General features: G+C 40.1%; 1 protein-coding gene across 1 annotated transcript in view; it reads left to right on the top strand.

Annotated features, from left to right (window-relative positions):
• MACROD2 (mono-ADP ribosylhydrolase 2) overlaps positions 1 to 25,739 on the top strand; it is an 889,996-nt gene that overhangs the window by 622,658 nt on the left and 241,599 nt on the right. The window contains exon 8 of the mRNA XM_075749758.1: positions 3,963 to 4,036. Coding sequence (XP_075605873.1) covers positions 3,963 to 4,036 — 74 coding nt within the window. The remainder of the gene's footprint in view (positions 1 to 3,962; positions 4,037 to 25,739) is intronic.

The raw sequence follows: 25,739 nt of genomic DNA, 5'->3' as shown, positions 1-25,739 counted from the left end.
CTCCTCCACGCTCTCCTCCTCTAAAACAGCATATTTATTTTATCAAGTCTTTCAAAATAATTCTACCAGATCTTATCACGCCTCCTCTGGAAAATTATGACCATGATAACTGCAAGTACTTGCACAGTGTAAAGCTTGTTTCAGCAGCCATTTCTCAGGTCAGTGTTATAATTTCCAGGAATAAGGTGGTAAAGTCCTGGAAAGAGGTGCAGAAGCTCGTAAGTTTGAAGACCTTTAAAAGCTTTCATAGGCCGTCACCGTCGGTAATATCTGTGCAAGGACATACCAAAAGCAGTAGAGTTCAGATGAGGTATATTTTATGTGATTGGTAGGAGGATGGGGTTTTTGTAGTGGGGAGCATGAAGGCATAGTCATTCATTTTAGGGAGTGAATGTAACAGTATATACATCTATTAACAACACAAAAGAGGAGGAGAGGAAATTTCCAAGTTTGGCTGTGGCCAGACTGATACTGGTAGTACCCACATCAGTGTTAAACTGGCACTTGCTTTCCTAAAGGCGTTTAAAAAGGCAGCGGTCCTGTCTAGAGTGTCATTTTAGCTGTGTGAAGCAACTGGGCAAAGACATTGAGAGCTTTCATAAGTTTCCAAGGAAATTACAAAGATTTTGGAGCAACAAGTGTTTCTGGAGCTGCAGCTGTAATACAGCCTTTTCCCGCCATGGCCAGAGGGACAGGCATGTGGAGACAGTCAGCACTGCCATACTTTTCAGAGTTGGCAGTGTTGAACGAGCAGAGCAAAGCTCAGCCGTGGCCATGCACGCACGTGGGATCTCTCCTTCACCCACCATGGCTTTCAAACCCTGCAGGACTTTCGGCAGACCCTTGCTCCTACTGACTTATCAGGCTTGCACCCACTGTGGCGTCAGCTGTCATGAATAAAACTACTTTAAAGGAAGACTCCTGAACTGAGAAGGGCACAAGAGACAGTGGCTGCTCACTTCTAGGATTTGTTGGACTTGAAGGGGTGGGAGTAAATCCTGGTAATCGATGGTGAGATGTGATTAGTGGGCAGTGCAAAATGCAAAGGGCTGCAGTAAAAGTCCAGCTCTTCAGGAATCGAAGGTAGCCCGCACAGTTTCTGCGGTATAGCGGGGTTTGTTGCCAAAATGTTGGCTTTGCCGTCAGAGGCTGCAGGAAGCCCAGCCTGAGTTAGAGGCCTGTATGGGTAGGTACACGCTTCACCTCGCGCCTATCCATGACGTACAGCCTGCCAACCCTCCCTTTTTCTCCAGCCAAATAAACCCAGTGAAGTCCTACGGAGGCATCACTTGCCTGTACCTTACAGCTAATGCTGCTTTGCCTTTTTGTGCCCTTGTCCTTTTCAGTATTCTGGAGGAGCGCTCACTGCAGTAACATGGGCCAGTGTCACTCTTATTACTTTACCTGTTTTATCTTTTGTGAAATTGAGCCTTTAGCCAGAATTGCCTGAGCTGCTGCTCCAGCAGTCGGTTAACTGTGAGGCTCCTCGAGCTCATTTCTCTCGAGTAATTTGATTCCCACGTGCTCACTAAGATTGCTTTTTCGCTGAAAGTGGGGAAGGGGGATGGGTGCATGTATGGGAGCAGACCAGAAATGTTATGGCAGACAAACGTAGCTTGGAGATAAAAACAATGCAAAAAACATGTTTAAAAAGGTCCTATCTCACTTTATCTCCCTTTAACCCAGTCCTATAAACCAAAATGTTTTTCTGTTTGAGAATCAGAGACATAGGGTCTTTTGTTTTGGGGCAGGGTATGGAGCGGGAGCCTAAATTCCATCCTGCTTCTGCATAAAGCCAGTAAGGTAATCCTTTCATTAAAATTACCAGAAATGTGTGTAAAATACTAATTAGATTTTTTTTTTTAAACTGGTCATAAAAGACTTCTGTGGATTTCAAGACATTTTCTGAAATCGTACACAGAATTCGAGGCTTTTTATTTTGGTTGCTGAACTATTTCCTTTACGTTGTGGTTACTTAGGAGCAATTGAGCACAAGTTTTCTAGATAAGCTTCTATTTAAGATTGGTTAGTATGGCAGCAGTTTTCTAAATAATGTAGAATTTATGGAAAGATTCTATAAAATCACCAGTGCTTTATCACAGTTTTGGGCAGATACCCTGCTACAAGGGAGTGAAAAACAAGCCTGAAAAGTGAATCTTGCTGGAGGGAGAATTGTTCTGAAAATAAACCATTCAGTGCATAAACAATGGTATATCAGTTGTCTGAAATACGCATTTCTTCCTCTGCATGGCATTCGTTGTATGTCCAGGCAGATCTACCACACTCAGGGTACAGAATTTCGATGTTACAAAGTCACGGTTTGTTAGACAGGATATTACTAATTTAAGCAGACGGTCTGCTTAGAGGTCTGTTATTTTATACGATGAAAATGAGGCTGTTGGAAGTCCCTGCTTTGGGTTTCGCTAGTGTTCATTAGCTTGTGTCATAAGACATATGCCTTGATGAGATCAGCAGCATTATTAAATGTCATAAGAATATATTTTCTATGTGGCAGTGGAAGTATCCACAGTAACACTTGTAGGATCTTAGTTAATTTTCCATCTTGGACCCAGAAAAAAAGATTTAAAAAAATTTCAAAATATGTTTTATTGAGAAACGTGTGCAGCAGAAGCACATGCTAAATGTCAGTATTACTAAAACATTGACTATTTTACATGCTACTCTTGCTGGATAGTTGTCATCTATCACTTTGAGACAGTACATGTGCTGCTGGACAAAATCCTTGCAGAGTCCAGTTACAGGAGTAATGTTTTGGGGATGTGATTCAGGGTGGAGGGGTTTGGGAGGGGTTGTTTGGGGTTTTTTTCCTAATCTAGCAGTGCACAAGTTCTGAAAAAGGGTTAAAGAAGATAGGCATTTGGAGAATAATGTGCCAGGTCAAAAAGCTGACAAATCTACTAATTTTTGCAATGTCTGCATTTCAGTTTATGGTGCGAGGGGTGATGCATGATGTAAAAAAGGCTCTATGTACGCAGCTGTATGTCAAATTTCATGATTGTTTCTGTCTAGCCCCGTTGCTTGCTTGTACGCTGTGCCGGCAGCTCCACCTCTTCAGACTGTTCTATTAATCTAACCTACTGAGAGCTATTCATACAGCTTATGGGTTTTTATTTTTAAATCCTCACAAAAATGATTTGCTGCCCTCAAGTTAGGAATTTAAAGGAAAATTAAATTAAGGCTGCCTAAGTAACGAAAGCATCTTTAGATTTGATAGATAGACACTATCAAAGCAAAAAGTCTGTATCCCTGGCAAGATTTCTGATATTGTTTAGTGCTGGGGGAGTTACTGTTGCTAGTATATCATGCAGCGTCAGGCCTTAAATTCATACGCTTATGCTTCATGAATTCCTTAATTTCCAAAGTTGTTCGTTATGGTTTTAGTCATAAATTAAGGGATTTCTAGCTCAAACATTTCTATCCTTATATGTCCTGTGGCATTGGGGTCATAGTGTTGCATAGTTTTGTTGACAGATGGATTAAAGGAAGCAAGCTTTAAGAAAGCCCTTATGCCTTAAGAAACATCTGAATTTTTCTTGCATGCCATGAAATGTAAGCCTAGTATTTGTTACTGTGATATATGTGTTATATTGTTGCCTGCCTAGTATGATACATGTATAGTGCTCTGTTGTTTCTACTTCTCTTGAGCTTTCCTAACTAGAGTTTGTTGGGGGTTTGTTTGTTTTGGTTTGGGTTGGTTTGTTTGTTTGTTTAAATCCAGCAAAACATCACTGGTCCTATTTTCAATTTGTTTGGCTGGGATGAAAAGTAATGGATGTAACCTAAAACTTTTATACAAATCTGTGAAGAAGGGAGTTGACCAACTGTAATCCCAAAATAGTCCAAAAAATAGAGGGGAAAAAAAATAATTCCAGATTTTTGTTTTCTTATATGTGTAGAAAAATGTGTGCCTTTCATTTATCTCTCGTTTCTTCTGTCTTTAGGTTTTCCAAATGAGCCTGCTGCTGTCATTGCCCTTAACACTATTAAGGAATGGTTAAGCAAGAATCACAATGAGGTATGGAATAAAATATAAATTTTCCAAATTTCTGCTTAAGAGTATGGTGTTTGACTCCAAAACTGTGAAAAGAGTAAATATAGACTTGAGCCTCAAGGTCTTTTATTATTTATTATTTAGTCTAAGACAAATGAAATCAGGTCAGGACAATGTAGACGGGGAAAGATTGTTATATTTAAAAGCTACCCTGGAGTTGAAGGGAAATACCGTTGTTTGAAACCGTACTGTTCATTTCCTGTGCATTGTAATCTTTCCTGGCAAAGTAAAAGACTATTCTCTTCCTAAACTATTTCTGAGCGTCAGAGTTTTCATGTAATAATGAGGAGATTCTTAGAAAGGAAATGTATATAACAGTTGTCAGTGGAAACAGCCACCAAAGGTCAGTGGTGTTCCAGGGGTCACTTTACTGTAAAGAGCCGTATGATTGTATTTTCTATTTTCATTAATTTTGGAGATGCTTGCAGCTAAGTGTTTGTTTTCCCTGGAACGCTCACTAAATATGTGATACAACTGTGAATTTTGAACGGGACTGGTTTTCTTCCAGTGACAACATGATGGTGATTATTTTTATGAGACAAAAAAGTGCTTTCAACAGAATGATCTCCCTATCTCCCCTTTCTAGTTTTTGTCTTTTTCTGGTTTGAGCTCTTAGCAGGCTGATAGTTCCTAGTGTGGAATTGAAGAAATGCAACAAAGAAGTGACAGAATAAATAAAATAATCCCGATGCCTTAAACTGAAGATATGCCTGTTTCCTCATGATGACAACCAGCAGATTTCGGACAGCTAGAGTTGTTCAGTATTTTTGTCTGAAAATATTTAACAAAGCATCCAGTGGAGAAGCACTGGGTGCAGGGAGATAATTAGTATTTTTCCTCTAGCAATATATTCGGGGGCCTTTTTGTCAGGAGAATGTGATACATGAGGGTATGAATTTAGCAGTTTTATGTGATTTGTTTTGGGTTTTACCAACTTTGAATTTAAAGGAAATACAATGTTGAGATTTGAATGGTAAGTTGGGGTTTTCAAACCTGATTTCTGAAAGGTAGACTAAGGAGTGCATATGTGTTGGGATGCTGGTTCTTTGCAGCACTGAGCTCTTGGTAGCTTCCTGTGACTTAGAGATCTGAGCAGTGAAGCAGGAGTTTTGGATGGATCGTCTTTGGGTGCCTAAGTGTCATCTTATCAGCCTACGCTCTAGGCTTATATTTTTGGGAGTCTGATCTGTTAGTATGTAATTTTAACCCTTAAGCGTAAGGCTAGAACCTCTACGTTTGTGCTGCTTTGCCATCTTATAATTTTTACTGCATAATTTAAAACATAGGCTAAAAATATTTTTGGCTCCAGAAGTAAGTTTTTCCTCCCTCAAAAGCTTGAATGTGTATTGTATATACACCCCTTAACTACTTTTTCTGTCAGTAGTCTTACAAGAATCCTGACTTCATTTGGTAGACTGCTTATCAAAAGTGTAGAAGTTTTCTCCAGGAAAACTATTTTCTGAAGTATTTTGCTGTCTGATTCAGCCATTGCTTCTCAGCTATAAGAAAACTTGCACTTTCAGTATATACTTCGAGTCTTCCCTTTTTCACCTTTTTCTGCTTCTGCCTGGAAACTCTTGTATGCCCCGTGTGTCACCTTTCCCTCTTTCTGTCTTTTAGTTAAGTGTATTGCTTCCATGTTTTTCTGGTTCCCTCCCTAGACTTCAGGTGAGGTCCTCTCATTGTCTGTCCTCAGAAAGCTCCAGGTCTGTTTTGGAAGAAGACTTGAGGTTCACAGCCGATGGTGAATGAAGTGACAATGTTTATCATATACGTTCTTGACTCTTTTCTGAGTTTTAATAATTTTTTATGGTTTTTGACCTGTGTGTGTAAAACACCAGCGTATTTATGGTTCACGCAGATTAGCGTAAACTATGAACACTGTTGGAGAGAGTCCGGAGGAGGGCCACGAAGCTGATCAGAGGGCTGGAGCACCTCTCCTGTGAGGACAGGCTGAGAGAGTTGGGGTTGTTCAGCCTGGAGAAGAGAAGGCTCCAGGGAGATCTAATTGTGGCTTACCAGCACCTGAAGGGGCCTACAGGAAAGATGGAGAGGGACTGTTTATCAGGGAGTGTAGTGACAGGACAAGGGGCAATGGGTTTAAGCTGAAGGAGGGTCGATTTAGATTAGATGTTAGAAAGAAATTCTTTACTGCTAGAGTGGTGAGGTACTGGAACAGGTTGCCCAGGGAGGTTGTGGAGGCCCCCTCCCTGGAAGTGTTTAAGACCAGGTTGGATGGGGCTTTGGGCAACGTGGTCTAGTGGAGGGTGTCCCTGCCTGCAGCAGGGGGGTTGGAACTAGATGAGCTTTGAGGTCCCTTCCAACCCAAACGATTCTATGATTCTCTAATATGCATGATTCCTCCTTTCTCACTCTCTGTAACATACTCCCTTCTGTTTCTTGGCCTTCTTGGCTGCCTAGCTCTAAACTTCCTGTCTTACTCACCACAAACTCCAATGTAATCTGAATTCTTTTTAAGTAGCTGTAGTGTACAATGTTTGGACAGTGAAAAGGAGCCCAGGCTGTCCTGACTAGCAAGCAATTGTTAAAAATTATTTTACTGAGCTTACATCACAGCTGTTGGGTTTTTTTTAATTTGGACAAGTATAGCTAATAGTCGTTATATTAAATGTTTCCTAACACCCTAGATCCCAAACTCACCAAGTTGAAGTCTCATGCTGTTTGATGCATTTGATGCAATTATTACATATCAGTGAATATGACAATTCAGAGGTAATCCCCAAGAGCTTTTGCTAATTTTTGAAGGAAGTGGAGCACTAGATTTCAGTCAAGATACATTTTGAGGGTCCAGCTATCCATAGCTTTGTACTTTCTTGTACAAAGCTTTCCCTCTTTGTAAGGTTTTTCTGCAATCTACTGGCTTGAATTTTAGACTGTGGCATACTAGTGTGTTTTACATGTCATAAATAGATCAGCAGCAAAATAAAAATACTTAATTCTACTGAAGGTAGCAGAAACTTTATGGAGTGACAGGTATCTTTAAGAAGCATACAGTTTTTGGGTTGCTCTTGTGTAGCACATATAGCAAGGTGAACATAGTTCATCTGGTTTAAATGAACTAATGTAGCTCTGTGCCAGATGTCAATCTGATCCATTTTGTATTGTGCAGACTTATTCCCTTGGATTAGACTCGGGGCTTTGATTAGTAATATTATACATCACCCAAACTTTTCTCCAAAAGTAGCTCATCGTACAGTAATGGAAATGAAAGAGACTTTCTGTGTCTCAACAATATAGTCTACTCTTACTGCAGATACCCATATGATATAGTCCTTTCTATAAACTTCTGTCATAAAGATAGAGCAACTATCACTACACCCACTGGATATTTAAATTCTCATGTTCTAGACTAGGAGCAAAACCTTTAACAATTTGCCACGAGGCCAGCTTTTCAGAGGGCTGCCCATGTTTCATTCCTGTTACTGCTAACCAGAACCGCTCCCCTGACGCTGACTGCGCTGTCAGAATGAGTCAGTGTGTCCTGCTAACAGCCTCTCCTGAACGAGAGCAGCCTCCCGCGCTTGGCTGTGCCAGAGTTCAATGAATCAAAGTCAGCTTCTTCCCTTCATTCCTTCTTGGGCAATCTGCCTTGCCTTTGAGAACTCCTGTTCAGGTTCTGCTACTGTAGTCCCAAAGATATTTCGCTGCCAGTTATCCTCTCGGTAGTGTCTGGTACTGGTTGTCCTAAGGTCTCAAAATCTTTAAGCGCAGAATGTGAATTTGATTGAATGAATTCAAGAAGTTTTAGTGCAAGATAGAGACCAAAATGATAACCTGCTCACTAGGAAATTTGCCTATGTAAAAATACACTTGGCAAAACCAGGCAGGCGAGTAAGATTGAAACCTGACATATTTGTAAGTGCTATACAGCAGCAGTGTCTTATCTGCCTTCCCATGTCCCGGGAAACTGTGACAAATTTGTGAAAGATAAGGCAATATTGTTGTTTTCTCCTCTCTAGCTTCCTGTAGTACTTCCCTCCTTTGATGCTCTAATGAAGATTTTATCCACAATGATATTCAAAATAGAAATAAATCAGTGGCTATATTCCTTAGTCAGCCTGGGGGCCTGAAAATACAACCTAAATGACTCCATTCTTGCAAGCAGTGTTAGAGTCCTACGATGTTCTCTGTCAGAGTATTTACAAGAAAAGTGATTTGCATTTAATAAAAGGTTTTCTTATCCAAGTCCATTGTTGTGCTTGACCCCTCAGGTGTTTGCATAAAAACTTATTAGCATGCTTAACTCCGATGTCACTCAGATGAATGTCTCATTACCATGCAAATGGAGTTAGCTCCTTTCTGAGGTTAATTGTTACAAAGCAACACAGAGAGAGATCTATTGTAATTTACTGAACACAGAACACCAGCTAGGCAGGGCAGCAGCCATCATAGTCTAGCAGCCTAAGACTTAACTACACAAAGTCCACTAGGGAAAAACAAGAGTATTGTGAGTAATGGTTTGCACTTAGTTGTATGTAACACACAGCACTGTTCTGGTCTTGAAATGCAACTCTTAGTCAAACTAATTTCTGGCCATGTTTTACACCAAGGTCTGCTGACTGGCAGCCAGAGGGCAAATCTAGTTCAGAAGCTGGTAAATGGTGTTACACTGTAAGCATAGAAATCCCTTGGAGCAAACTCAGAAGAATGGCCGCAGTCAGCAGTACTGGGTTAATTTACTGCAGACCACCTAGGCTATCTCTTTAGCAAACTGCATTTTCACATTTCACAAAGTGGTCTAAAGGTTTAATAGAATTCTTCAGAGCACAAAATAGAATTGAATCCCATCCTTTAGGAAATTATACACTGGAATTCATTTAAAAATGCACGTTAATGCATTTTGAACAGTTCAGAATGTTTCTTTCTGGGATAATTTGGCAAGGTTTGAGATATTGCCACCTGATTTCCCATAACGGTATCACAAAAGAATTGTGACACCTTTAAATAACAGACCTCCTACGTTTTTGGGGGCGGTGGGAAGACAGTGGTTCTGTTTAGGTTTTTTGCAGCGGGTATCTTTGAATATTTGCAGTGTTAGAAATTGTTATTTGCTTTTACTTCAGTGTTATGCTATGTTTCTCAAACGGGTGAAAAATAAAAAACGTTCAGTTTATGCCTTACCTTATGTCACTGACATGAAAAGCCTCAGGACTTTTTCACTGCTCAAGAAAAGACTTTAATTTAACAGCACATTTAGTTCAAAGTATTGTTCTTTCTCTTGCACAATATCTCACAACATTTATTACGTACCCCAGTAGAACAACAACCAGGAAAGTGCGATTGCAATATATGTTCCATTGAAATAACTGATGCAGATTAAAAGCAGATAGATGGAAAATAAATCAACACATTCCTGATTCCTTTTCATTAGAATCACTACTGAAGAGATATTTTTTCTTGTCTTGCCTGAAGTACGTGATATTTAGGTCCCTGTATTTTAGCGAGTAGTTATGCATCATTCCACTGCCAAAAAAAATGTGTACCTTTCCAGCAAAACAGGATGAACAAAATCCTGGTACAGTTGAAATTAGTGGAACTTTGGTGTTGGGTTTTTGTTTCATGTTTGTTTTGGGGATTTTTTTGTTTGTTTTTGGCAGGGGGTGGGGGGAGGCAGGATCACACTTGTTACACTCCTCGTGACAAAAATTTTCAGGAGGAAACACCTGATTTGTCAAGTTAGGCACACCACAACACGGGTGCCCTGCAACTGTGTTGTGTTTTGTACTGTGCTTTGTCCAAATCACGATGCTATTTTCCACTACTGAGATAATTAAAGTGGAATTACCTCTCCTGTGCACTGATCCCCATACACACTGGTGCCTTGGTGGCATACAGGGATTGGGCCGGCCTTGCCTCGCCAGCAGGAGCTGTGGACACATGAGAGCAGGGAGAGCTGAGGAAATGCAACAGGAACCGTGGATGTGACTGGAGGGACTTTTATCCTGCTGATAAAAGCCTGCGTGAGCAATTGAGTTTCGAAGGATGGGGAGGGTGTGTAGGAATTTGAGCAAGGGCAGAGCTTCAGGAATCACGCTGTTTTCTTTGTCCTCGCGGAGCTCGTCACCCTGATGCTGTGGTAAGCGGGTGTCTCCTGGCCAAGAAGGGCCAGAGTAGGGCGGTGAGAGAACAGCTTCCTCAAGTGTAAAACACAGCCGAGAGGTCCAGCAGGACTTAAACTAGCTGTGTTGTACGTTGGCCACCCAGGCCTAAGCCTGCTTAAGGCACCTCAGCTCAAAAGAGTTATTGTTGCTGAAATAAAAAGAGCACTGGTCTTAGGTGCCCAAGGAAGGACAGGACAGCTGTGTGGGCTGGCAGATATGGCACAGGACCCCCAGGAAAGCTACCGGCCTCCAGAGGGATATCTGTGTGCCAGGCAGGATGTCCCAAGCACCTAAACTTAGTGCTTGGGTACTGGTGCCTAGTTTGGAGAGAGGTAGATGTCCTGCTGGACAGCCACTGCCTGGGAGGCCAGAGCAAAGGGAGCTGCCACTGTTTTCTATTGCACAAGGCAGGCTAGTGCAGGTGTGCCTCAGCTTTTAAAAACACTGGAGCTTTATTTTGGGGTAAACTAACATGATCACAATGTGATGTCATGTGCAGCTCTCTGCAGGTAAGCATGGCACCCCATGGGTATCCATTTGGGTACCATGTTAGTCTGGCAGTATCTACGCTACGCAGTGTTATATTACATAGGCATATACCTAGTAGGTGTGAGACAGCAGGGTAGGAACATTTCTCATGTCTCTGTCTTCAAAATCGGGTCAGGTGGCTAACAAGTTGCTTCTACCTCCTGAGCCCGTGAAAACATCAGCACAAGCGAATTTCAGTATTTCTCTGGACTGCTTGCCTGAAAGATAATTTCATTTTAATTTTTTTTATTTTTAAATTTCTCTTTCCCCCTCCCTTTGGTGGTCTCAGCAACCTAATTTTGACTCTTCATTCTTCAGAGGCAATTAAACAAAGCGGTATTTTGAGATGATGTCTTGTCTTTATCTGTACAGAAGGGTGCAGATGGAGACAGTGTGTCTTGGAAACTGTTGTCTGATGCAGTTTTCTTTAATGTAACCTCAGTTATATTCCCCTGGGCAGAGCAACTAAGTTTATGTGTATATTTCAAAAAGGACTGGAGTAGCTAGCTGACAATATTTAATTAATGAAAGCAAATATTATTTTTTTCTTAAAAATTATCTAATGCAAGCAACTCCCCCTAAGATAGTATTACTTCTGGTTTTGCTTGGGTAGTTTTCATGCGTACAGTTTTACAGTTGTCAACAAAACTATGCGTAGTTTTGAAAAAATATATGTATTTATGCCTAAGGTGATATCTTTTACGACAAGTCTGGGCCTGCAGTGACATGTATTTATTTTAAAGTATATTTATTACTCAGAAATAAAGCTCTGAAAATACAGGTTTCGATTGAAGCCACTGACAGATCCTCAAGGACAGTAAGGATGCCGATAAAAATTCAGGCGGCTATTTTGGTAGCTCTTATATGCCAGTATCATTTGATTAACATAATCTCCTCCCCTCCCCCAGCACCATTCTCTTGGGTAGGTTAAAAAATGATCTCCTTTCTATTTCTACATTCTAATTAGGTGGTAATCATATGCTGCTCTGATTGAAATGAAAATCAGCCATCATGCCACTGTCATCTAGCTGAAGTCGAGGAAAAAATGCTTTTCAACTTGTACAAAATTAAAATGATTTACTTGCTCTGTGTAGCTGCTCTCTCGCTTGGCTCAAAGAGATTCAGTGCTGTCCCCAAAGCCCAAACCTAACTATCATCCCAACAGACAAGTCATTTTCTGAAATGATAAGTAAGCTGCCAAGGCAGTGATGCTTTCTTATATGTTCTTTAGACTGCTATTCAGGTAGAAGGCTGATAAAGCAGACAAAGCCCGTATTCATTACACACGATACTTTATTTATTAAACTTAAACAGCTTTTGTTGGTTTTGATATGGCTATTGAGAGAAAAGCAGGAAGGCATCCCTCTTGGAAAGAAATGTTAGAGCTCGTGATTGCTGTGAATGTCCCGTGTGACCGATGTCCCACGTGACCGGTTTCTATGTTACTTGTGACTCAAATAAAAAATGGGGGGGAGGAAGTTGGAAACATGGCTTCCTGTCACCCCTTCCCCCTAAAACTGGTTGAGGATCAAGGAGATCCATTTCTATGCATAGTGTAGATGTTTTCAGTCAATGCGTCTTTGTAAAGATTTATATGCACTTAGTGTATTGTATAAATAATGACTCCTGTAACTCCATTACAGCTAATGAGTGTCACTAATACAAGACAGGTCTCTGCATGGGTTCTTTTGTGTTTACAGTAGTTAACTATCTAATAATTGAAATTTGTCAAAGCATTTATTCTTTTTATCCTTACAATTTAATGGCAGTTATGATAACAGGAACCTGAATAGTTGGAAAATTCTACAGGCATGTAGCTAAATTAACAACATTGTCACTAATTCAGGGTTCAGATTTTGTCTTGTTTCTTTGATTTTTTTTTTTCCCCTCCTGATTTCTGTACATTTGGAGTGAATACATTTGGAGTGTACGTTACTGTAGTGAGCTGTGTGAAAAGACCTTAAAAAAATAAATATAAACAATGTTCTTTTTTTTTTTTTTTCTTTCCTGTTACTTCTTGCATGACAAAAAACATTGTGATAACATCCCTTTATTTCAGTACTGGCTTTCAGCCAGAAATCCCAATAATTTCAACTGGCTCGTCAAATCAGCCTAATGCAGAAGAGGTCAAGCCTTCATTTTGGGGAGATTCAGTTGTTGTTGTTACTCTTCTGGACACTCTTATCTTTAAGTTGGCTTGTGCTTCTCACCCCATGGGCACGTAGGAATAAATAGATGAATAAATGAGGAATAGCAATCCATGTAGCTCTAGTGAGATACATGCATAAAATACTTCATGAGTTACAGAGAAATTGCTGTTCCAATCTTCGTGTTTTTTCTTCTGAGCTTTTCATATTAATAAATCTGTTATGATTTATATTTTGCCATACTTTCATGTCCGACTGATCTGTGGATCTTAGCAGGAATTGAGCTGAGATGGAGTAAGAGGAAGGAGGAGGTTTGCTTTTGGCTCTATGAAGGTTTGCAAGGAGGCTGCCTTCATGAAGGCAGAGTTTTGGGAGACTAACAGTGGAAGCTGTCTGCCAAGGATTGGTACGGCCAGGCAGTCGCCAGCAGCAGATAAGCCAGGTGGCCAGCTGAAGTCTGTCCCTGATGCCAGTCAGCCACCCAGGCCTCATCAGGGTGCTGGCAGAAACCAGGGTAGGGTCCCTCTGGCCCAGCGTCGAGGCAGGGAGCCCAGTGCCCAGCCTCCCGCGCCGTAGCCTGCGGGGGATGTCTTTCATTTGGGGGTTTCCTTCAGCTGCGGGGTTTTCAATTCTTTGAACTGACTCTCCAGTGACGTGTTCCTCAGTCTTTGCGGACGAGAAACGTCTGTCTGTGTGACCTGGTCCTCTCCGAGTGCCCTGGAGGTGCTTTAGCTGTGCATCCCAGCATGTGCTGGAAGCACGTGTGGTCGGGGCGAACGGCTACCAGCTGACGGCTGTGCCGCCTGCCCAGCCGCAGCGCACAATGCGGTGCTAAGTGAAGCCGCTCTGCTGGCATGGGCAACGGCCCTTCCACACGAGCCAAGAGCACATGCTTTGTTTTGCTGGCACTTTCCTGGCATCCTGCAGAGCGTACGATGTCTGCTTTTTGGTGTTCTGTTTCCAATAAACTCACGTAGCTGTCTTGCTTCTGGAAAACTGCTGCTTCTGTTTGATTTAAATCCAGTTCTGTTGCCTATACTTTTCCCCAAAGCAGAATGTCCAGTGTGGCATGTGAAGGTGAAATAATAGTCAAATAGAAAAATCCATTAGGTGATTCTCATACTGGAGCAAGCATCGGATCACCGTACAAGAGACCAAACTGGTACAAGCTACCAAACTGTAAAGGGAATATTTCGTAAAGTTTTATTGTCTTTCCATCTGAGATTTTATCTGGCCAACTCCTACCATCATCTCCGAGCATGTTAGCCATCAACGGTAGGTCACAATCAAATCCGTACAGAATGAAACCCGCGTGGATTCTTCTAGCCGGAGTGCATTCCCTATGAGGAACAAAATGAGTTTATTGCAGCTAGACTACAGCATCTTGACATATTGTTTGAGATATATGATTCTGACATTTAATAGGTTAGATGATATTGGCCACATACTTCATAGGTTCTGTATCATACTCTGTGCCTGGGAAGGTGACAAATGGGTTTGTCTATTATATATGAAATGACAGAGCAGATGAGAAGAGCACTGTGGATGTGGGGAGCATTGGCAATAGGAACCTGTGGAAACATGGGAATGACTGATGGGCTTCCAAGATAAAATACCTGGTAATTAATACAGAACAACTTGCTTAAATTCAAATGTGAGCATAGTTTAAGGGTGTGTATCACCCTTCCTACTTAGACTTCAGGACAGATGATGTGATTCATTTATTTGGGATTAATGAAAAAAAAGTGAAGAATAAATTAAGTGAGCTCAGTAGGACTAAACAGTGCTTCCTGAGAACAGTTTTTGAACAAAGGCTACAAAAAGACTTGCTCAGGTTCTCACCTTGCTTCTAACCTGGTCTCTCATGAGATAATAGAGTGAAGGTTAATTTTTACTACCATAGGCTGTTTACAGCTACTAAATCTAAATTAGATTCATTTATTGAAGTCTTATTTTCTTTTTTTACATTAAAAAAAAAAATATGAATGTACTTTGGAACTAGTAAAATAACTGGAAAACAATTGGTGGTTAAGATAAATACGGGCTGAGGGTTAAAGCAGAATTAAATAGGTTTAAAAGCAGTATAATTTTACAGTTGACAGTCACCATGGCACAGAGCACAGATTTGACTTGCCGTTATGCCTTGTAAATAACCAAGTTGGAGTGGCCCATGTCTCTGCTTTTCTGTCTGTCTTCATCCTGATTCAGGAGTGCCTTTTAAGATTACCAGAACTGAATTTGGGATGCTTTTCTGAACCAGGAGCATTGAACTTTTTTTGAGCCAGTGTATTTCTCTTGTCTTTGCTATTAGACTAAAAATACCACATGCTAACGCACTGCCGTACTCTTTAGTACTGCAGATTGAAATAAAATCCTAAGAACCAGCTGCTACATGTTCATCCACATGACTGATGCACAATAAATCCGCGGGGATAGGTGTGTCTCTGATTTCTCCCTCTTGCAAGAACCCAGGGTCTTTCATGAGCCTGTTCCAAATGTCTGGGATTTGGTGAGGTGCAAGGAAAGGATTTTCAGGTTCGGTATTCTTTCCTGGAGTCTTCCATCTTTTGCACACACTTACAAGGGACTCTCTATTTAAACCTCAATACAGCTGCATGTTCTCGGATTGGAGGAAAAGGGTTTATGTGTGACTTTCAGCCTCTTCTGCTGGAAATTCCACCTTTCGTTTTAAAGTTCCTTTAGGTTTTGTTAAGCCAAAAGGTTAACGCACCTTGCATATTCACAGTCTTATCCTTTAGTTGAGATGTTAATGTATAACTGTTGTTTTATTGCTAAAATACAGCATATCTGATTCATTTCATTAATTCTTTTTACTTTCACCTTGTTTTGCAAGAGTGCGTGTGAAATGTCTTTTCCGCGTGTGGAAAAAGTCTTTGAACTTGCACTGCTGCTTACTGTTTTGAAGTGAATGTGCAAACCTTGCCCTAATAGGAAAGAAACTTATCACATGGCACTTTGAATCCTCTGAACGTAATCTTGACACCCATCAGATAACAACCTTTTACCTGTGGACATTTAAACAAACCTTTTCCTTTGGGACTGCGTGCTAATAATATACGATCTGTATGATGATAACCTCATGATGGGGAAATGTTTCAAAAGGCACAATAGAAATTACATGCTTTAGTCCTGCTTTTGCTGTGATTCTGTTGCTTTGCTCCTCTGTGTTCCCTGTTAAAATCTCTCCCTACAGACACCATATTAAGTTCATTAATATTTACAAAGCAAATATATTTCCCTTCAGAGAGTTGAGGCACAACTGCCCTTGATTTTTGTTGGATAACATGAACATTGACATAGCTTTATATAGCATAAGGGCAATATCTGATTAATATGCATACTTACATTTGTAGAATACCGTAGATGGTTTTTCCCAGTGTCATTTTTATGGGCCATATCATATGAGAACAAAATCGCATTGTAACTACAGGTTGCTTATGTATGTATGCTCCTCACGATGGGGTCTGAGTCTTCATGGGAATTTGGAAAGCGCCCGGCATGCTGTTGGTACTGAAGCTCCTCTTAGCAAGGTAGAGTTGTGTACGTAAGAAACTGCAGTATCACAGATGATCAAAGATACTTGTAATTCAAAGCTCTGAGCATAAATCCAGAGGGTAAGCTTCTATCGACTAACACTAGTCCTCAAAGCTCTCCTAAATTTTAGCACAGAGCGCATTTTTGTAGTGAAAGAATTTTTGCATCACAGTTGCTAACGAGGAAGGGCAGGCATTAGTATCTTTAACGATGGCAGCATTAATGTTTGTTACAGGGGGTAAATGAAAAGGCTGAATTCGCTGCCATGTTGAAAGTACAAGTATTTACAGAAAATATAGTTGTATATTTACTAGCGCTTGTGGTGGTGTGAGCATGGTGTTTCAGATTCTGCAAGGCTCACTTTGAGACAGAGATGTATTTGAGGGACAATCCCATCGCATGGAATTTATAGCCATGGTATTACAAAAATAAATCTAACTTGTATGATGCCTCCAAATAGCAGAAGCTGAGAGGGAAATAAGTAACTGTAAGATTTTTTCAGAGACTATTAAGAGAGTAAAGAAGTCTTTACAAGGCAGATAATAACAAGTATAGATATTGTTTCGGTGCCAGATTGCTCAGTGAACTGGGATTTCCACGTAAATGGTCAGTAACCTGTCTTTATTGGCAATTTATGGTCCCCCTCTGGGTTTTGTATGTGGGGAAAAAGGGATCCCGCTGTGGTCCGATGAGCTGAGGTCTGGCAAATGAGGGCAGATGTCAAGCCGTGGATAGTCATGAAGAGTGTGTATGGTTTTTCCCTTTGGTCAGGACTGGGAGTAAGCAGGAGCAAGGTAGGCTGATAGTGTCTTACCTAGAGCATTGCAGGAACTTAAGGAGCGAAGTGCAGAGAAGCTGTTTAATCTGGTTTCTTAGTTCCCAGATAGCCTAGTTGAAAGGGAAAGCTGCAATAGACCTTGAAAGCGCAGCGTTAGCCACTGGGCTTTCTGAAGCTTGCTCCTGGAAAAAGTTGATTTTGGATGTCCTACATATCCAGAGCAGTTGCATAGAGTAAAAATGAACTCCTGATACAGGGATCTGGCAGGTTCAGTACGTCTTGCTCTCCCCTCACTTATACCTTCTTTCCCTTTGCAATTTTTTTCCTTTCAGTTATCCCTGTTCTGCCCCCTGCCTGAGCGGTGAACTTGTCTCTTTATATTCTGCTCTATTGCCTGGGCATTTAACTAAGCGCTTTGGATCAGGAGAGAGGAAACAAAGACTGTACCTCTCTGCTCTGGGTCTATCTTGTGTATTGCAGCTGTTGTTTTTAGGTAAGGATTTCAAGTCCAGCTGCTCCTTATTGACCCTGTGGGAAGTGGCAGGTTGAATCAATTATTTGACATGCACATTCTCTGTTGGCAGGATTCTCGAGAGCCTTGTAATGGCACAAATGATGTTACTTGCTAGTGTAAAAGAAAGTTACAATTGGGTATAGCAATTAATATGCAATTAGGAAGGCATTCTTTTTTCTTTCCAAGTATTTTTTTTCCAATTTATTTTTAGATTTGAATTGACTGAATAGTTGAAGAATTCCTTTTGGAAAGGAGGAGGGGAGTAGTATTTTTTTTCTGCATTAGCTTTGATTTTTTTCCTCCTGCAGGGACATGGAGAAGCACAGACAGCTGTTATTTAAAACAAAATTGAACATGAAATGCTATCAAACCATTTGCTATCTCTGAACTGTAACACAGCAGTCCTATGTTTTAATGATGTATTGTTGTTTGTTATGCACTGTGTTATGCTCAAACTTACATTTGTTTAGAAAAGTAATGAGATTTGAACGTAATTAGAATGTATCTCTATGAATGGTCTATGTGTGCCATCTAAGGTGTTTTGGTAATTTACTGGTTTTGCTGCCCAAAGTAGTGACGCTGCCCAGCAGGATGTGAGGAGGAAGGGTTTGAAGGGTATTGGGCTGTGGATGTGTTGAGATGTCAGCATTATCAGAAATGACAACATCTGTGAGCAACAGAACAGAGCAGTCACAAACCCCCTTCAGCCTTTTGCACCACCACCGAGGCTGCCAACAAGGGTGTCAATTTGTGCCAGCTCCTGGAGCATTTTTTTGTGATGATGACGCGCGTTGCTTTGGAAGTGGATAGAGATAATCGGTGCATTTCACACAGGCCACCAAGCAGCCCCGGCCCCAGCTGCTATCCGCTTTCAGACACGTGTCACCTCGGCTGTGTTCGACTTAATTGTGTACAAGCAAAAAAGGATCTATATTTTATAGTAGTCTCCAGAGCTGTCACATCCCAGTTTTAGACTAGATTAATTAGCACCCATGTGAGTAATTCCATACACAGTCATTTAGAGCTGTTACCTTTTTTCCACATTATTTTCTTCTAAATGCTCTAGAAAAAGGTTTTGAAGAAATGTTCAGTGGTTAAGGAAAACATCTATGAATGTAAAACCATAGATGGTGTATAATTTATAAAGCTTCATCAAATGAAAATATATAACAAGTATAGGGTTTTGCTGGCTGGGTGGCCTTGGCGGGCTGTTGCTAAAAGAGGTCAGATTGGATCTGTGAACTTAAAACCACAACTGTACTAATTAACGTGATAGGAAAATGTTAGGAAATGCAATATAATTATTCACAGAACTGGGTCATAATTTCTTTTTCAGTTAGTCTTCTAGTATGTTGCCACACCGCAGTGCTTTCCATTAATAATGAAGACATTTTGGAGAAATAGTATTAGCAGCTGGTTGACTGTAGTTAATTGACGTATTATTGTATTCCAGCACATTCTGTCAGGGACTGCTGTGAATGGCTTAAAGGATTCTAGGGAGAAATAAAGCAGAGATAACCGAAGAAAAGTTATTTTAACTTAACTGTTCTCAGACTCTGTATACTGTGATTCTAGGAGGCAATTTACTAAAATATGTAGAGAATTTTGATTTAGACAATAATGATGTAATGGACTTAATAAATTTTGTCTGTGGGAATAGCGTGTAAGCTCCTGTAGGAGTAGGGCAATGCACTGAGCCTTCGAAGTGTTTTAAAATCTGAGTGACTAAACTACATAAATCCATTTACTTATGGATTTAATCCAGGCTGCTTTGTCAAAAAATGAAGTAATGAATTGACAAGGAGTTTAAGAAATGAACCATATATGTAACTGAGGCATGCTAATTACTATCTTTCCCCCCTCCCAAAGTTAACAGAGCTTAAAATGAATGCATCTTTGTGTTTAGAATGAGGACTAAAGAAGAGAGCCAGAGAGGTTACTTAGCAAGTCTTTCACCTCCAGGTCACCGATTCAAATCCAGACCATTTTGTTCACGTCCGAGAGCTTTTTGGCCTTTGACTAGTCTGGCCTGTGCAGGGTGAAATGGAGAAGGTGGCTTTGGTCCCTATCGCAACTGACGTGACTCTAGCTGTACTGATGAACATTATGTATTTAAAGAGTTTGATTCTGCAGTCACGGCACCCAGCTGGAGATTTTGCTTTTCTCTCCAGAGTAGCTGGGATTAGGCACAAAATAGAAAATGACAGCCTCTAGTGCTGATAGTTTCAAATGTTCATGGACGTATAAAGGAATTTCTTCTTAGAAGTGCTTATTGAAGGAAATGGAAAGTGAGTACTTCAAAGGAACTGAGTTATTTGATCATGGAACATTTTATTGTACAGTTAATTACGTAAAATAGGCTGAACTGAGATGGAGCTCTTAGTGACTTTTTTGCTGTGTGTATAATTAGATACACAGAGCTGTTTCCTCAGCTAGTGTCAGTCTGCTTAGCTCTATTTAAGTCAATTTGCATCAGCTGAGAAGCTGGACCCTGGTATTTATGGAACCATGGACTGTTTATTATACCAAGAGTAACACACAGCCAGGTTCTGTACCCTAAGGAAATTTAGGCCAAGATGTAGAAAGTAAGGAAAATGGTACTGTGTTCATTTTTTAAAGTAATGATGGGCTAATCTCAACCTTCAGCACTTTTACTTGAAGCTTGTGAGAACTTACTGCAATTGGATCTAGAAGTAAAGAACTGCCATGTTGTTTGAAGGATGTATTTACAATTTGGAAGGAAACTTGTGGTGGGGGATTTTGGTCTTTGTAGGCTGTGATCAGAAGGCAAAAAATAGCAGGCATGGGAAAGTTTGTCAGGGGAAAAAAGACCCATCTCTAGAAAAGCCTTTATCATTGAGTAACAGAGGAACCAAGTAGTAAATGAAGAAACAGTACTTGATAATGAATAACCAGGGTGCAATAACAGCACTCTGCTCATTTTTTCTGTTCTTTCAGAAGTGTTTTACATTTCAAAAATACAGAAACTCTCCATATACGAGCTTCCAGATTCTGATTATAAAAGACGACACTAAAAATAACAACTTTCCCGTGCTATCAGAATTTAAGTTTGAGGCCAGTGGTAGTCTGATGCTTCCTACAGCTGAAAACACAGGGATCCCAAAAGAGTAGGGGTATTCTGTATTAATTAAATGATTTTAAAACAGTTGATCCTTCAAATTGTGCTCAAGCTGTTCGTGGATATTTTTAGCACTGTAGGCCTTGGAATGCCCAGGTTCTAGCCCTCTGCTTTTATGTTCATCATTGCCAGAAACAGGGTTAACAGAAGCATTAAAAATAATTTAGAAAATAGCAACGTCTAAATCGTTGGAGTAGAAGTCCTGTTTTGTTGAATTTGAAGCAAACGTGGCTATCCTGTCTTGGAGAGACCTTAATTCAAGAATTACAGGCTTCCTTCAGCTGAGACAATTGACTTTGTCATCAATATACGCGAGGTGGTGTTTCTATGGTGAATGCGCGTGATGCTTTTCTCAGCATTCTGCACCCGATGAGTTGCTGCTTTTCTGGGCAGGACAAGAACTGCAGACTGTGGTCAGCTCTTGGGTCTGGCACTGTGCCATGAGGTTAATGCATCCACAAATAATGGCTGTGCTCATTTCGTTCCATTCGGAATAAGAAGAAATAACATTCCTTATGGTGTAAATAATCAATTCTTTTGTTGGTTCTTAAATGCTGATGCTTTTTAAAAATCTCAGAATGGCCACGCGATGATCAGAATTGTGTTCTTATGTGCTACGTAGGAATTGTTCGTACAACTTTAGAAATAATATAGTTTCACTTTCATAATTATGTATGGGTATTCTGTAATATCCTACATTCTTCTGTCGTGTCAAAGCAGTTTAGTTTAAAAGTTTACAATACACCTAGTGATTAATGAAGTTACAGTCATTTACCTCAGAACTAATTCTGCTTTGAAAAGGTGGTTTGCCTCACACTAATTATTTCTGTATTGTCCTTATTTGCATCACAAGCATTTCACTGCTCTTCCTCTTAACTTATTAAATCCTTCTTGCTCATGCATGAATCTGGACAGCTGGATGCCACTAATGGGGCAGCTAGTGCTACCCAGTGGTCTATAATCAACGTTCTGTTGCCACACATTAGCATCACACTGCATGCCTAAAAGAACTAAAAATTTGATTTGTGAAGCAACAGCTGATTAGAAAGGATTAACAAAAAGACTAGGGGGTGGTGGATATTGTGTAACGCTGCTTCCATCCTTTCAGAACCCTGAAAAGAATGGCACTTCTGATATGTCAGTGTGAACAAAAATAGATGAACCATTATCTAAATGTTTTTATTACTAATCATTTCTCAAAGACTGTTTAAAACCCACCACATTTAATAGCATTTCAATGAAAACAGAGATGGAAATCATCATAAAACCATGACAAAGAAGATATGTCTGTTTATTTTAAACAAAACACATCAATTTGTTTTTCTGTAGTGTCAAGGCAGTAAAAGATGCCGTGATAAATGTATAAAATATTGTATTACTAAATATATCTTAAATGCCTTGCTAAATATAAGAGACTCCCACACATTGAGGTTGATTTGTAGTCTGTAAAGACAGAGTTCATTCTGGATGCAGAGTGAGATACGCTGGAAAAATTGAAGTTGCAACAGGCAATCTGGAATGACCACTGAAAAATATATGCAATGGTTCCAGCGTAACCTGATTATACCTTCACAATAGCTCCATTTCTTCAAACTGCTCCATATGCATCGTCTGCACTGGTATGCAGGACTGTTTCCAGTTTGCGGTTTTGGATGGCAATGCTTAGCTTCATTTAAAACCATCAAAACTGAACCACCCCCGCACACAAAACACCAACCCCCCAAAAGAAACCAAAACTAAACTATCAAAAGCCTGCGTGAATCCAACAGTTCCCCTTGTGTGCCTTTCCTCATGCCTCTTCCTGTGGACCTCAGTATATTTCTCTGTTGATCTTCTGCTCTTCTCGTGTTGCAGATCAGCCAAGAGAGGAAACGATTATTTCTGCTCTTCTCTTTGAGACGTGATTTGGAATGGACAGCATTGATGATATTTGCCGCCTGTATTCAGCTTTTATGAGTGCTACAAGAACCATTTGGTTGGGAAATGCCCTTTACTGTGGGATTTTGACAGTGTTCCCCTTATTTCAGATTCTCGGCCAGCCAGGCTAAGATTGGATGTGAGCAGCAGTTGGAAGAGTGGACAATATGGCATTTCCTTGTTTCAGTAATGCCGTGAGTCCAGATATGGTCCCTGTTTACCAGGAATTATTTTTGGGTTTTATTTTTTTGAAAGTAGAAAAGAGGATGTGATATAACTGTGTCTGGAAATGACCCATCTGGAAAGGGTTAAAAAAAAAAAAAATTGTCTTAAATATAAAAATATTGTGCAAGAAATAGTATGCATTACCTTCTTCCTTCTGTCATATTTCCACTGGCAACTACTAAAAAGGCAACAATGTTTTCTTTAAAAATTGGAAAAAAGTTAAATATTAGTTGCTGCACTCTCAGTGATAAACCACAAAGTGATGTGAATTAGAGCCCTAGGTGCACTTCTGAGGTGACTATAGGGAGAGAAACCTAATGCAATCAAAGTGTACATAAATAGCCTACTAATGTACAAACCGCTTCAGTTAATCATTGTAGTGGACATTATTAAGATAATTATTTTATCCTTCATGACTTGCTCTTCTATTGTGCTGTTATATAAATCAATCCAATCTAACTAATATGTTTTGAGAGACAATTTTCATCTCTTCTTACAAAAAAGGTTTATTGCAGAAGACAGTCTTATTAAAGACTTGTCACTTCAGAGGTCTGGTGACAATAAACTCTTGGCTGTTCATTTATTGGCAGGTCACGTTTCAGTTAAAAACAAAAGCGATGCAGGAAGTGGCATGTAAAAAAATTGGTTGTCTAGCTTGGTGCCTTGGCTGGTTCTATTTCTTGTCATTTTGCTTCAAATCATATCAAGTTAGGCTTAAAAGAATGTCTTCAGGACATTTTGTTCAACCTTCAAAAGTTCAGGAGGTGCCACTGTGGCACATATAAAATGGAGATCAAGATCCAAGTGGAAATTCGTTCTTGACCTAAGTCTTTTGTTTACATGTTATCTCTTTGCTAATCATTTGTTTGATTAATTGAATGTAAAATTATAAGCTGAGATCATAATTCTGTGTTTCAGCATTAGCATGCTCTTTTCCTGCTCCCTGTTTCTCGTGTGTGTTGAGAGTTGTGAATTGCCCATCCAGGGCCGTGTGCTACTGAGACAGCTGCAGTGGTGGACAAAGGCAGGGCTTTTCAGTGGCGTACAGAAGTGTTTTCTGGCAACCTAGTTACTTTGGTAGATTCACTCTGAAAAGCAGTATACATGAATCTGTGGTCTGCTGTATCAGAAATGCATCTTTTATTTCTTTCAGAAGGCATTGCATGCAACCTCTCAGTTGAAGTTTTTGTAAAATATGGTTGTTGACGTTTGACTATTTTGCGTGAGGCATTGCCCGCTTAGGAGGTCTAGGAGATGCGTGGAAAGATGCTCTACATATTACTGAGTAAAAGAAGCTGCTATCCTCCTTTCCCTAGATGAATGATATTTGTATGAGGATACCTCAGATAAGGATTTGGTTCAGATCAGTCCGTTGTAGTCTTTTGCTTGCCAAGTGAAAATGAAGTTGCTTTCTTTACAGCCGTGTTTGCCTTGCAGGGTGTTTACCAGCTCTTCAGGAGGATCCTGGCCCATGTGGTCCCCTGCAGGGAATCTGTGTCCCTGCAACACATGGTAAAACTTCAGGCTTGAGGCGAGGTGTTAGAGCAGAGTTTCCTGAGAGGTTACTGCTGCTGCAAGGATGGACAGCACTGTGTCCTGAAGTTAGGGAAACGTTTCCGGACTCCATTTCCAGGCCTCCAGGATATGGCTAATTCTTTGCTTGTGTTAAACCTTTTTTCTGCCTCTCCCTAACTTAGCTGCCTTCCATATACACAATCTATATGAACTTTGAGTGAAGAAGGTCTTTGTTTCCTCTCTTTTGTTTTAACTACATAGGCTGTCTTAAAAACCAGGGAAGAGTTCTTAATACTTTGTAGACTTCTATGTATGTTTTGTGCTTACCTGTAAAGAGTTAAGATTGATGACTTGTGAATACGTCATCAGAGATGATCTTCCTTTATCTCCAAAGAGTAATTACAATTTCAGCAACCTTAGTAAGTACTTGGAGGTAACGTATTGTTAAGTATATGCTGTAAGTTCTCTGTGATGATCTGCAGTTCCTCTCACTGCTTATGTGAAGGTGCCATATAGACTTTTGTGTCTTTTTGTCTCAATTCCTAATAGACTCTTCCTATTTCACAGGAGTATAGAAAAGGATGTTCTCAAAGAGAAGGAAAAAAGCCACATTATGTTGTTTATTTGGGGGTAGTAATAAAAAAATAAATCACAAAACATGGAGTTGTATCAAGAAAGCAAAAAAAAATTGACCTAAATGTTTTTGAGATGATTGCGAACAATCAGCCGTCCGTAACTTCCACTGCCAGCACACAGTTAAACATTATTTCACCTTTTTTGTGGGCACATGGGTCTTTCAACTATTGACTGAACTTGTCACGTGGGAGAAGAAATATGAGGAGGTCATGCTGACTTTGGAAAGGAACAAATTGAGTAGAAGTGAAACTCCAGTGAAAATCATGCTGGTGAATGTATACAAATGATTGTGTGACTGAGGTGGTTTGAGTGACTTGCATACTCCAAACAAAACATTGCAGCTCATCTTGGCCTTAGGAAGACTGAAACAGTTGCCGTGTATGTGTTAAATTAACTTTTTTGTGATTTATGGGTTCGCTAAACATAATCCAATTTATCTACACGACTTCAGTTAATACCTTTTGGACTAAACTGACCCAGTTCTCAATAATGAGATGAACTTATACTCCATCATTGTAGTACCAGTCATGCGCGAGATTGGTGACCCTATAGAATATTTGTCAATAAATTTTGCAGATTATATTCTTTCTG

This window comes from Balearica regulorum, chromosome 3 (assembly GCF_011004875.1).
Source record: "Balearica regulorum gibbericeps isolate bBalReg1 chromosome 3, bBalReg1.pri, whole genome shotgun sequence".
Lineage (NCBI taxonomy): Eukaryota > Metazoa > Chordata > Aves > Gruiformes > Gruidae > Balearica > Balearica regulorum.
The sequence above is the reverse complement of the archived record's forward strand: the minus strand, read 5'-3'. Positions and strand labels throughout refer to the sequence as shown.